The 13,140-nt window shown below is 39.0% G+C and overlaps 1 protein-coding gene across 1 annotated transcript; it reads right to left on the reverse strand.

Moving 5' to 3' along the window:
* Positions 1-394: 394 nt before the first annotated feature.
* LOC114283922 (uncharacterized) lies at positions 395-3,522 on the reverse strand. Its single transcript, XM_082896719.1, has 6 exons — positions 2,877-3,522; positions 2,268-2,793; positions 1,985-2,184; positions 1,098-1,823; positions 858-995; positions 395-720 (listed from the first exon to the last, which is right to left on the reverse strand). The coding sequence occupies exons 1-6, from the start codon at positions 3,520-3,522 to the stop codon at positions 395-397; spliced, it is 2,562 nt and encodes an 853-aa protein (XP_082752845.1).
* Positions 3,523-13,140: the final 9,618 nt, after the last annotated feature.

Genomic DNA, 13,140 nt, shown 5'->3' on the forward strand with positions numbered 1-13,140 from the left:
TTGGAGGGTCTGAGCTTTCCTACCATCGACCCTAGATCTCGCGATCTCCAAGCTATCAGGAATGTTCCTAAAAGTTTCATCTTCCTTTTCCATCTCTATAGCCCATCTAGGGCTTGGGTTAGATACAGCTGGTGATTTGGGCTCCGACTCTCTCGGTTCAGGGTTCTTCAGCCTTTGAAGGCGATCGGCAATCATTTGAAGATCCATAGTTTGAGAAGGATCGGCTTGAAAGTTAGGGTTCGTGGTTTGGTTGTTTCTGGCTGTGTCGCTCAGATCTTTCATGATTTGGGTATTTGGGATATTTCTGGTTTCAACACTTCGAGCCCTAACCGGACTCCTCACTGCAGGCTCATTAAATGTTGGATTGATGGAGTTAAGATCGGACATCGAGAATTCAATGAGGGATTGAAACCCTAGAAAACGAAAGGTTTTCTAGAGAGATGTCAGAGCTTCTCTCTCTAACCCATTGCTCAAGAGAGTGGCCAACCTGGTACCCCCTCATAAGCTCTTGAGATAGGAAGATATTGTCAGAAATTCTCCGACCTTGAACAAAAGCTGACTGGACAGGGTCAATAAGATCAGGGAGAACAGATTTAATCCTGTTAGCTATGATCTTGGCAATGCACTTATAGATGGTGTTGCAACAAGAAATAGGCCTGAAGTCACCCACTTTTGCAGGGTTGGGGACTTTGGGAATGAGAGCAATGATGGTGCTATTAACTTCAGACAGAAGCTTACCAGACTCAAAGAAAGTTCTAATGGCTTGGATAACATCTCTCCCGACAATAGCCCAGGATGTCTTAAAAAAACCCGCAGAGAAGCCGTCAGGGCCGGGAGCCTTATTGGCCTTAAGAGACCAAAGGTATCCTTGATCTCTTGGTCAGTCACAGGGCTAGCAAGCACAAGAGATTGATCAGGAGAAATACGGGTCTTAACCAGGGACTGAATTCTAGCAAAACCATGATACTGGTCATCAAACGGGGTACCAAATAAACCTGAGAAAAAATTGGTGAACGCATTCTAGATGTCCTCTGGTTTAGAAGACTTTTGGCCATCCATCAACTCCAGATTCAAAATTTTACCCCTATTGATATTACCCTTAATGGTTTTGAAGAAGAAGCTGCTATTTCTATCCCCTTGACTAAGCCACAGGACACAAGATTTCTGGAGAGCCAAACTCTCTTCAACAGCCAGGAGGTCAACATGCTGCTTGTAGATATTGCGCTCAAGTTTCTGCAACTCACTATTACTCGGATCCTTATCCAACTTACATTGAGCAGAGAAGAGCTCATATTTAGAGGTTTGGACTCTAGTAGTTATGTCACTAAAGTCTTTCTTGTTCAAAGCCTTTAGTTCAGGCTTCAAATATTTCAATTTTTGGCACACCCTGTACATAGGAACACCATAAATACACTGATTCCAAACTCTAGAAACCACAGAATTGAAGTCCTTATGGTCGGCCCAAAAGTCAAAATATTTAAAAGGTTTCTTAAAAGAAGATTTCTTGTCAGAAACATTAACCACAGCAGGAGAGTGGTCAGATATACCAGAGGGTAAAAAGGTGGCAAAAGAGGCAGGAAAGGTATCAAGCCAAGCCTCATTAACCAGCACTGTATCAATTTTGGTTGCGATGTAATCCCTACTAGTTCTCTTATTGGCCCAGGTAAATTGGCAACCCCCGTAAGAGAGATCAACCAACTCAGATTTCAGAATATATGAGTTAAACTCCTCTTTGACCTTAGACCAGCTAACAGAGCCCCCAGATTTCTCATACGGTATCTTATAGCATTGAAGTCCCCCAGAAACATAATAGGAGTTTTGGACTGCAAATGGGAATTAGTAGCCATATACTCAAAAAACTCTTTTTGAATGTCAGGTTTATTATCAGCATAAACAAAACATATTTTGAACATGTTATCAGAAGAAAAGTCATGAACTCCACAAAAAATATATTGATCAGAAGCTGATAACAAAGTAACCTTACAAAAAGCTGGGTCCCAGCAGACACAGATCCTCCCAGTTTTAGTAGGTTGTGAGTTTGTCAAAAAGGGCCAATTGTTTACACCAGAAAAAATCTGCTGTTCATTTAAAGCTTTTATTTTCGTTTCCAAAATGCCCAAGATTTTAATGTCTTCATTTAACAAAAATTTATGAACTTCCTTCTGTCGATGAGGATTATTAAATCTTCTAACATTCCAAGACGCAATTTTTAAAGACATTGGAAATAACAAAATTCGAAACCCACAACCAGATAAACTGGGATTTACCTGCGTTTCTTCCTCTGGCTTTTGTTTCCTTTGCCAGAGGAGCTTCCTTTTGCCTTAGTGCCAATTTGAGCCTGCTTAGTGGCCGAACTACCAGGGGTGGTTTCCACTAGTTTTTCCACTTTAGCCCGCAATTCTTCATCATTGGGAAGAACCAAACTGGTAATTTCCAGCAGACTGTTCTGCAAAGCCTTCAAGCCATCCATTTTTTGAACCTCAATCTCCCCCTCAGATGGGGTAGACACTACTGATAGTACTGGGATGGTTTTGTGAACCTCGATTTCCCCCTCAATCTCCACAGGCTCCTCCTGAATGTGCTCTTGCTGTATACTCTGCCTTACATCAGGTTCCGGTAGGCCATCCTCCTTTGAAGTTGCATGATTATCTGTCTCGGGGACATCAACCTTCCTTTTACCCTTGGCTTTGACAGTTTCCCATCCCGGATCTGGGTTGTCTTCTGTTCGTTTCTGGAGGTTTAACAGGGCAGCCACTTGGGTCTTAGCACATTTGGTAGTGTCATGCCCAAACACTACACAGTGGTCACACTTAGGGGGTAAACCCTAATATTCGGCCTTCACTACAGCTTCTGCATCTTCACAATTCACTTTGAACATCGATGGAAGAATGGATGTAGCTTCAACCTCCACACAGACCCTGGCAAAAGACACTCTACTACCCTGTTCAGTAAGTTGGTCCATAAACAGAGGAGTCCTACAGCACTTGCAATCCGGCTCAGCCCATCACTATCCCAATACTCAAAAGGCACATTGAAAAACTTAGCCCATACTGGAACTGTAGTAGCTTTTTCCTTCGAAAGCTTCATCATCCGAGTCCATTTTTTTAGAAAAAGGTTTGAACCACCTATGTACCATGGCCCTCCTTCAATGACTGCACTACAACATTCAGGGCTTTCAAAAATGAAGAAGCTAAAGCCTTCTCCATTTGCTAGAACTTCCTTCAAACCCTTATTTTTCCATAAAGAAAAAGCACTGTTTTTCAAGTAATTATAAGACACCCCTTTGTCCAGGAAGTACCCAACCAGACATGAATCCCATTTCTCTAAGGGGTTGGGCCTAGGGGGGAGACTCACACTAACATAGCCAACACTACGAATAGGGGGAACATACCTCAAAGGAATATTAGATCTCGATGAGGATGCAGCCACATCAGCCCAGGATTTCATATGGCCTTGACCTCTGCCTCCCCCTAACCCTCTACCTCCTCTGAAATTTGAAAGCCCACCCCTTCGGGAAGCCATATCCTCACGACCAACATCACCTAGGTTAGGAGTCTGCAAAGGATCTCTTCAATACCTTGAACCACCTCGACTGAGACAGTATTCTCTTCCTTCCCTATTTCTATAGGTCGATCTAGTAGATTATCATCATGATTCTTACCATCAAACCTGTTTCGAGCAACCAGGACACTATCAGGTAGGTTTTGAAACAAAGGGGTTTCAAAATCCATACGCTCTGACCATCGCGCTGAATATAATGAACCATCGGTAGATGGCGAGGTCATTATCGATGAAGATGGGTCTCTCATTCTCGCTATACGATCTGCCACTTGCTGAAAATCTGAGGGTTTTACAACCCTTCGTTCTTCCTGATTCAAGGATTTCTCCACAACCTCGATGTCGTTAGAATGCCCAAGATTCAAAACAACCTCATCTATGTGATCTGTAGACAGATCCATGGACGCTGCACTCAAAATCCCAAATCTATTGCTTACAAAACCTCGTGTATCACTCTCTATACCTACCGTAGGAACGTTCCAATCCTTATCCTTTACCCGTAAATCCAAGAGACTCTCAGTATTAAGCAACGCATTAACTCCTGTCATCTTAATCAATGAGGAATTGAAACCCTAGAAACACAGGTTTCTAGAGAGATGCGGGAGCTTCTCACTCTAACCCATTTTAACTAACCTTGCTTAGCCTCTAAGAAAGAGAATTTTATGAGTCATTGCAGCTTAAGGAAATTAGTTCAACTTAAGCACCTCATTTAAGGTATCTAAATCACCTAAGCGTTCAATTTTTTTGGGTGAATATAAGCATTCAATTCTCAAATCCAAAATGTTGAACTTGAATTCCTTTTGATTTTCTTCCTATTTCTCTTTCTTTTTTTTCAATCTTTCTCTTCTAGATCTCAAGAAGGAATGTTCCTTTCTGACTTTCTCCGTCTTTCTCCTTCCTTCTCTATTCTGTTCCAGGAACTAAATAGCTTAGGCCGTTAATTGTTTCATTAGCTTAAGTGGCCAAGTTTAACTCAAACTAACCTTGCTTAGCCTCTAAGAAAGAGAATTTTCTAAGTAATTATAGCATAACGATATTAGTTTAACTGAAGTACCTCATCTAAGTTTTTCTAAATCAGCAAAGTGTTCAATTCTCAAGTCCAAAAGGATGAATTTGAATTCCCTGTGATTTTCATCCCAATTTTCTTTCCTTTCTCTAACTTTCTCTTCTCTTTTTCCTTTCTTTTTTTTTTTTTTGGGGGGGGGGGGGGTGAATAAGAAATAAATAAAACAAGAAAATTTGCATAACTACAATCTCCCTTTCTTTGCTCCAACTTTCTCATCTAGCTTTCAAGAAGAAAGCTTCTATCTAACTTTCTCCGTCCTTCTCTGTCCTTCTCAACATTGTTCTGGGAACTAAATAGCTTAGGCCGTTAATTGTTTCATTAGCTTAAGTGGCCAAGTTTAACTCAAACTAACATTGCTTAGCCTCTAAGAAAGAGAATTTTCTGAGTAATTATAGCATAACGATATTAGTTTAACTGAAGTACCTCATCTAAGTTTTTCTAAATCTGCAAAGTGTTCAATTCTCAAGTCCAAAAGGATGAATTTGAATTCCCTATGATTTTCATCCCAATTTTCATTCTTTTCTCTAACTTTCTTTTCTCTTTTTCTTTTCTTTTTTTTTTGGGGGGGGGGGGGGTGGGGGTGAATAAGAAATAAATAAAACAAGAAAATTTACACAACTACAATCTCTCTTTCTTTGCTCCAACTTTCTCATCTAGAAAGCTTCTATCTAACTTTCTCCGTCCTTCTCTTCTATCCTTCTCTACACTGTTCTGGGAACTAATTAACTTAGGCCACTAATTGTTTCATTAGTTGAAGTTGCCTAGTTTAACTCAAATGAACCTTGCTTAGCCTTTTAGAGATAGAATTTCCTGAGTAATATTACTTTAATGATATTTGTTTAGCTTAATCACCTCATTTAAGGTTTTCTAAATCACCTAAGTGTTCAGTTCTCAAGTCCGAAAAGATGAATGTGAATTCCCTTTGATTTTCTTCGTATTTCTTTTCCTATTCTCGAACTTTCTCTTCCAGCACTCAAGAAGAATTTTTCTCTATAACTTTCTCCGTCCTTGCTTTATCTTTTTTGTTCTGAGAACTAATTAGCTTAGGCCACTAATTGTTTCATTTACACAAGTGGCCAAGTTTAACTGAAACTAGCTTTGCTTCGCCTCTATGAAAGAGAATTTTCAGAGTAATTGTTGCATAATGATATTAGTTTAACGCAAGCACCTCATTTAAGGTTTTCTAAATCACCCGAGTGTTCAATTCTCAACTCCAAAATGGTGAATTTGAATGCCCTATGATTTTCTTCCTATTTCTCTTTCTTTTCTCTAACTTTCTCTTCTCGCTCTCAAGAAGAATGTTTCTGTCTAACTTTCTCCGTCCTACTCTATTTTGTTCTGGGAACTAATTTCCTTAGGCCACCAATTGTTTTCATTAGCTTTAGTTGCCTAGTTTAACTCAAATTAACCTTACTTAGCCTCTAAGAAATAGAATTTTCTAAGTAATATTAGTTTAACGATATTAGTTTTGCTTAATCATATCATTTAAGGTTTTCTAAACGACATAAGTGTTCAATTCTCAAATCCAAAAAGATGTATTTTAATTCCCTTTGATTTTCTTCATACTTCTCTTTCTATTCTCTAACTTTCTCTTCTAGCTCTCAAGAAGAATGTTTCTCTCAAACCTTCCCTGTCCTTCTCCATCCTTCTGTATTTTGTTCTAGGAACTAATTTGCTTAGGCCACCAATGGTTTCATTAGCTTGAGTAGTGGCCAAGTTTAGCTCAAACTAACCTTGCCTCCTCCAAGAAGTAGAGTTTTCTGTGTAATTGTATCTTACCGACATTAGTTTAACGTAAGCACCTCATTTAAGGTTTCCAAGTCATATAAGTGTTCAATTCTCAAGTCTAAAAGGTTGAATTTGAATTCTCTTTGATTTTCTTCCTATTTCTCTTTCCTTTGTATGACTTCCTCTTCTACCTCTCAAGAAGAATGTTTCTCTGTAACTTTCTCCGTCCTTCTCTATTTTGTTCGAGAACTAATTAGCTTAGGCCCCTAATTGCTTCGTTGGCTTAAGTGGGCAAGTTTAACTCAAACTAACGTTGCTTAGCCTCTAACAAAAGAAATTCTGAGTAATTGTAGCTTAACGCTAGTTGTTTAACTTAAACACCTCATTTAAGGTTTTCAAAATGACCTAAGTGTTCAGTTGTCAAGTACAAAAGGATGAATTTGAATTCCCCTTCATTTTCTTCCCGTTTCTCTTTCTTTTCTCTAACTTCCTCTTTTAACTCTCAAGAAGAATGTTCCTCACAAACTTTCTCCCTTCTTCTCTATTTAGGCACTAATTAGCTTAGCCACTAATTGTTTCCTTAGCCTAAGTGGTCAGGTTTAACTCAGACAAACCTTGCTTAGCCTCTAAGAAAGAGAATTTTTTGAGTAACGATATTAGTTTAAAAGTTAATCAACTCGTTTAGTGGTTTTTTTTTTTAGGAGGGTACTTTTAAGGTATTGTAAATCGCCTAAGTGTTCAATTCCCAAGTCCAAAATGATGAATTTGAATTCTCTTTGATTTCCTTCCTATTACTCTTTCTTTTATCTAACTTTCTTTTCTACCTCTCACGAAGAATGTTTCTCTCCAACTTTCCCCATCCTTCTCTATTTTGTTCCAGAAGCTAATTAGCTTAGGCCACTAATTGTTTTATTAGCTTAAGCAACCAAGTTTAACTCAAACTAACCTCGCTTAGACTCTAAAAAAGAGAATTTTCTGAGTAATTGTAGCTTAATGATATTAGATCAACTTAAGCACCTCATTTAAGGTTTTCTAATTCACTTAGGTGTTCAATTCACAAGTCCAAAACGATGAGCTCGAATTCTCATTGCTTTCTTTCCTATTACTGTTTCTTTTCCCTAACTTTCTCTTCTACCTCTCAAGACGAATGTTTCTCTCTACCTTTCTCTGTGCTTCTCCATCAACTGTTTTGTTCAATGAACCAATTGGTTTAGGCCGCTAATTGTTTCAGTTGCTTATGTGGACAAGTTTAATTCAAACTGACCTTGCATAGCCTCCAAGAAATAGAAGTTTTTGAGTAATTGTAGCATAAGGATATTAGTTAAACTTAAGTACCTCATTTAAAGTTTTCTAAATCAACTAAGTGTTCAATTCTTAAGTCCAAAGGGCTGAATTTGAATTCCCTTTGATTTTCTTTCTTATTATTTTTTCTTTCCTCTAACTTTCTCTTCTACCTCTGATGAAGAATGTTTCTCTCTACCTTTCTCAGTCCTTCTCCAAAATCCTCTGTTTTGTTCTAGGAACAAAATTGCCTAGACCGCTAATTGTTTCATTTGCTTAAGCGGCCAAGCTTAATTCAAACTAACCTTGCTTAGCCTCTAAGAAAGAGAATTTTATGAGTCATCGCAGCTTAAGGAAATTAGTTCAACTTAAGCACCTCATTTAAGGTATCTAAATCACCTAAGCGTTCAATTTTTTTGGGTGAATATAAGCTTTCAATTCTCAAAGCCAAAATGTTGAACTTGAATTCCTTTTGATTTTCTTCCTATTTCTCTTTTTTTTTTTTTCAATCTTTCTCTTCTAGATCTCAAGAAGGCGCACAAGGCAGGGGAAGAAAGCAGAGCCTCTCTCTCTAGAATCTAGAGAGAGAAAGCTCCCCCCAGTGGTGGTGTTCTGGTGCTTTTCCGGCCAGTTATTTTAGCTGCTATACTCAATCTGAGTGTTAGTGAGCATGGGTCCCATTTTATGGTAGCTTCGGTGTAGAGGTGGAGTGGTTTGTGCCCTCCATCTTTTGTATCAATGAGTTGTTTCATGGAAGTATCAGTGTTTCCAGTCCGTCTTTCTGACGGCTGGTTTTGGAGAGCTACCTAAAGCCTGGATATTAAGCTCGGGTGACCAGGCTTGATGTCGACGGTGGTTATGTGGTGCTGGTCTCGGTTTGCTCCGACGCCGACGTTCAATCTTTGTGTCCTTCACAGACGGTGTGCATAGAGTTATACCCAGTTTGTTTTACTGAGTATTCTCTGTATTTGCTATCGTGCTCTACAACGTGCTAGTTCCTTACTTTGTCATGGTCTTTTGCCCATGGCTATTTTGTTCCTCTCTCTCCGGTGATGATTGGTCCGGTTTCAGAGCAGAAGGTGGTAGATTCTATTCTCGGAGCTCACTGGTCGTCCCCGCGCGTGAGACTTTTGGTGGTTTCTACAGTCGCTGTGTGTTCTCAGGCACCGGTGGTGGTTCTGGTTCCTCGGTTTCACACCATGGTGCTGGATTTTGTTCTGTCCGCCTCGTCATTCATGGTTGATGGTGGGCTGTGTTATAAGGTACCGGTGGTTTTGTTAGCCGGCATTTTTGTCTACAGGTGTGGTTCGCTCAGTCCGTGAGCTGGTCGGTGGTGTTCATTCTACAGTGCAAATGTTTGGTGAGGATGAAGTGTGTCCACACGCAGCAAGAGCGCGTGTTTCGGGCCTTGGGTGCTTCACCCACGTTGGGTAGAGTGATCAGACGTAAAGTTGATGTGTATTCTGTATTGCTTCAGAACTATCATCATGTGGGTTTGTTTTGGGGGGAAAAGTCAATTTTTTTGGTGAAAAGGCCTTAAGGAAAATATCCCAGTGGATTTTGTGGGTTGGAGTGTGGCCACGGTTCTCTCCACACATGGGAATTTTTTATGGGCGGTGGGCCCCGTTTTTTTTGGTTGCCAATCCATGGGCTATTTGGCCGGATTATTGGTTGCACGTGGGGCCCGACATTATGACTTTTTGTGGGTATTTTGTTGGGCCACCATTGGCTATTGGTTGTAATTTGGTTGCTTTTGGATGTGCTGCATCTTTTGGGCGCGTTTGGTATGTCCGTGGGCCACAAATCTTGGTGAAGTTTTTCTGTGGAGAAATTTGTGGTCCACGGCCAATTAAGGTAAAATAGAAATTTGATTAGCTCATGAATTCTGCTATCTACTACATTTGGTTTTTTGTTTATTTGGTTGATGATCCGTACATATTCATGTGATTCGGCTTAGCGCAGTTCTCTGACCTCTTCTGGTGTGGAGTGAGGGGGACACTGCCATGGGGAATTGAGGTGTGGAATTTGCCATTGCTGGAACTGGGAGATGTGTGGTGAGTTAATTGGATTTTGATTGGCTCTTTTGTGTGGACTACAGTTTTGCATGGGCTACGTCTATCTGTTGTTGATTAATCCAAGTGGGTGAGTGGTTTTGTTGCATATAATTATATGATTGGTGATTCCATAAGCTTATGTTTAGCCACTATGCAGCGGATCTTGTGTAGTCGATTTTCTCTTGATGATTGATTGTGTGATCCTCATGTGACTCGATATGAGGTGAGTTTTTGAGCCATCTCCGCCAAGAGTGATTGAGGGGTCACTGCTATGGGGAACAGTGGTTCGATGACTAACCGAGTTAGAGACTGGGAGATGAGCGGGAGGATAGCTACTGGTTCCGGTTGCTTCTTGTCTTCATGTGACCCATCCTAATTGATCGTATTGCCACGCCTGACATGGAGTGAAGGGCACACTGCCATGGGGTTTGAGGCTTGTGATCTATCAAGGAAGGGACTGGGGGATGTGATGTTTGATCTCAGGTTATTTTTGGCTATGTTTTGGTTTGTTGCTGTGGGGCTATCGTTGTTGCTTCGACTCACAAGACTGTTGCTTGTGGTTACTGATCGTGCTAGCTTCATGTGACTCTATCGGGATTTCTCATGGGATAGATTTTTTCCTCTGTCATGGCTTTTGTTGAGTGGCTTGGATGTCACAGCTGTGAGGAGTGGGATGCTTACTGGATTCCATGTGTTGATCTACGGTAGAGACTGGGGGCGAATGGGGTTGGTTATCATTTTTGATTTGTCTGGAGGGTTGTTGTTTTGTGAGTATGCTTGTTGTGGTTTTTTTTTTTTTTTTTTTTTTTTTAGTTTTATGGTGTTTGTTTTGTATCTTTGCCCATATATTCATCCCAAGTTTCCATCTATTATTTCTGATGGTAGGTGTTACCTGGGGACAAAAGGATATATGGGCAAAGTAGGGTTAATTTGTTTTCTGTTGTTCATGTGTTTCTCTCCCTATCTTATGGGGGTGCAGGGGTAGTTTATGTTGGTTATGTATTCGTTTAATTATTTGTTGTTGGGTGTGCCTGGGGTATGCCCCTTGTAAACTTGTAAATTTTATTGTCATTATTTTATGACTTACTTACCCAAAAAAAAAGATCTCAAGAAGGAATGTTCCTCTCTGACTTTCTCCGTCCTTCTCCTTCCTTCTCTATTCTGTTCCAGGAACTAAATAACTTACGCCGTTAATTGTTTCATTAGCTTAAGTGGCCAAGTTTAACTCAAACTAACATTGCTTAGCCTCTAAGAAAGAGAATTTTCTGAGTAATTATAGCATAACGATATTAGTTTAACTGAAGTACCTCATCTAAGTTTTTCTAAATCAGCAAAGTGTTCAATTCTCAAGTCCAAAAGGATGAATTTGAATTCCCTGTGATTTTCATCCCAATTTTCTTTCTTTTCTCTTTTTGTTTTGTTTTTTTTTTTGGGGGGGGGTGAATAAGAAATAAATAAAACAAGAAAATTTACACGACTACAATCTCTCTTCCTTTGCTCCAACTTTCTCATCTAGCTTTCAAGAAGAAAGCTTCTATCTAACTTTCTCCATCCTTCTCTTCTATCCTTCTCTACACTGTTCTGGGAACTAATTAACTTAGCCCACTAGTTGTTTAATTAGTTGAAGTTGCCTAGTTTAACTCAAATGAACCTTGTTTAGCCTTTTAGAGATAGAATTTCTTGAGTAATATTACTTTAATGATATTTGTTTAGCTTAATCACCTCATTTAAGGTTTTCTAAATCACCTAAGTGTTCAGTTCTCAAGTCCGAAAAGATGAATTTGAATTCTCTTTGATTTTCTTCCTATTTCTCTTCCTATTCTCGAACTTTCTCTTCCAGCACTCAAGAAGAATGTTTCTCTATAACTTTCTCCGTCCTTGCTTTATCTTTTTTGTTCTGAGAACTAATTAGCTTAGGCCACTAATTGTTTCATTTGCTCAAGTGGCCAAGTTTAACTGAAACTAGCTTTGCTTCGCCTCTATGAAAGAGAATTTTCAGAGTAATTGTTGCATAACGATATTAGTTTAACGCAAGCACCTCATTTAAGGTTTTCTAAATCACCCGAGTGTTCAATTCTCAACTCCAAAATGGTGAATTTGAATGCCCTATGATTTTCTTCCTATTTCTCTTTCTTTTCTCTAACTTTCTCTTCTCGCTCTCAAGAAGAATGTTTCTGTCTAACTTTCTCCGTCCTACTCTATTTTGTTCTGGGAACTAATTTCCTTAGGCCACCAATTGTTTTCATTAGCTTAAGTTGCCTAGTTTAACTCAAATTAACCTTACTTAGCCTCCAAGAAATAGAATTTTCTAAGTAATATTAGTTTAACGATATTAGTTTTGCTTAATCATCTCATTTAAGGTTTTCTAAATTACCCAAGTGTTCAATTCTCAAATCCAAAAAGATGAATTTTAATTCCCTTTGATTTCTTCATACTTCTCTTTCTATTCTCTAACTTTCTCTTCTAGCTCTCACGAAGAATGTTTCTCTCAAACCTTCCCTGTCCTTCTCCATCCTTCTGTATTTTGTTCTAGGAACTAATTAGCTTAGGCCACCAATGGTTTCATTAGCTTGAGTAGTGGCCAAGTTTAACTCAAACTAACCTTGCCTCCTCCAAGAAGTAGAGTTTTCTGTGTAATTGTATCTTACCGACATTGGTTTAACGTAAGCACCTCATTTAAGGTTTTCTAAGTCATATAAGTGTTCAATTCTCAAGTCTAAAAGGATGAATTTGAATTCTCTTTGATTTTCTTCCTATTTCTCTTTCCTTTGTATGACTTCCTCTTCTACCTCTCAAGAAGAATGTTTCTCTGTAACTTTCTCCGTCCTTCTCTATTTTGTTCGAGAACTAATTAGCTTAGGCCCCTAATTGCTTCGTTGGCTTAAAAGGGCAAGTTTAACTCAAACTAACGTTGCTTAGCCTCTAACAAAAGAAATTCTGAGTAATTGTAGCTTAACGCTAGTTGTTTAACTTAAACACCTCATTTAAGGTTTTCAAAATGACCTAAGTGTTCAGTTGTCAAGTACAAAAGGATGAATTTGAATTCCCCTTCATTTTCTTCCCGTTTCTCTTTCTTTTCTCTAACTTCCTCTTTTAACTCTCAAGAAGAATGTTCCTCACAAACTTTCTCCCTCCTTCTCTATTTAGGCACTAATTAGCTTAGCCACTAATTGTTTCCTTAGCTTAAGTGGTCAAGTTTAACTCAGACAAACCTTGCTTAGCCTCTAAGAAAGAGAATTTTTTGAGTAACGATATTAGTTTAAAAGTTAATCAACTCGTTTAGTGGTTTTTTTTTTTAGGAGGGTACTTTTAAGGTATTGTAAATCGCCTAAGTGTTCAATTCCCAAGTCCAAAATGATGAATTTGGATTCTCTTTGATTTCCTTCCTATTACTCTTTCTTTTATCTAACTTTCTTTTCTACCTCTCACGAAGAATGTTTTTTTTTTTTGGGT

Source organism: Camellia sinensis, chromosome 12 (assembly GCF_055761805.1).
Source record: "Camellia sinensis isolate YWXY chromosome 12, ASM5576180v1, whole genome shotgun sequence".
Taxonomy (NCBI): domain Eukaryota; kingdom Viridiplantae; phylum Streptophyta; class Magnoliopsida; order Ericales; family Theaceae; genus Camellia; species Camellia sinensis.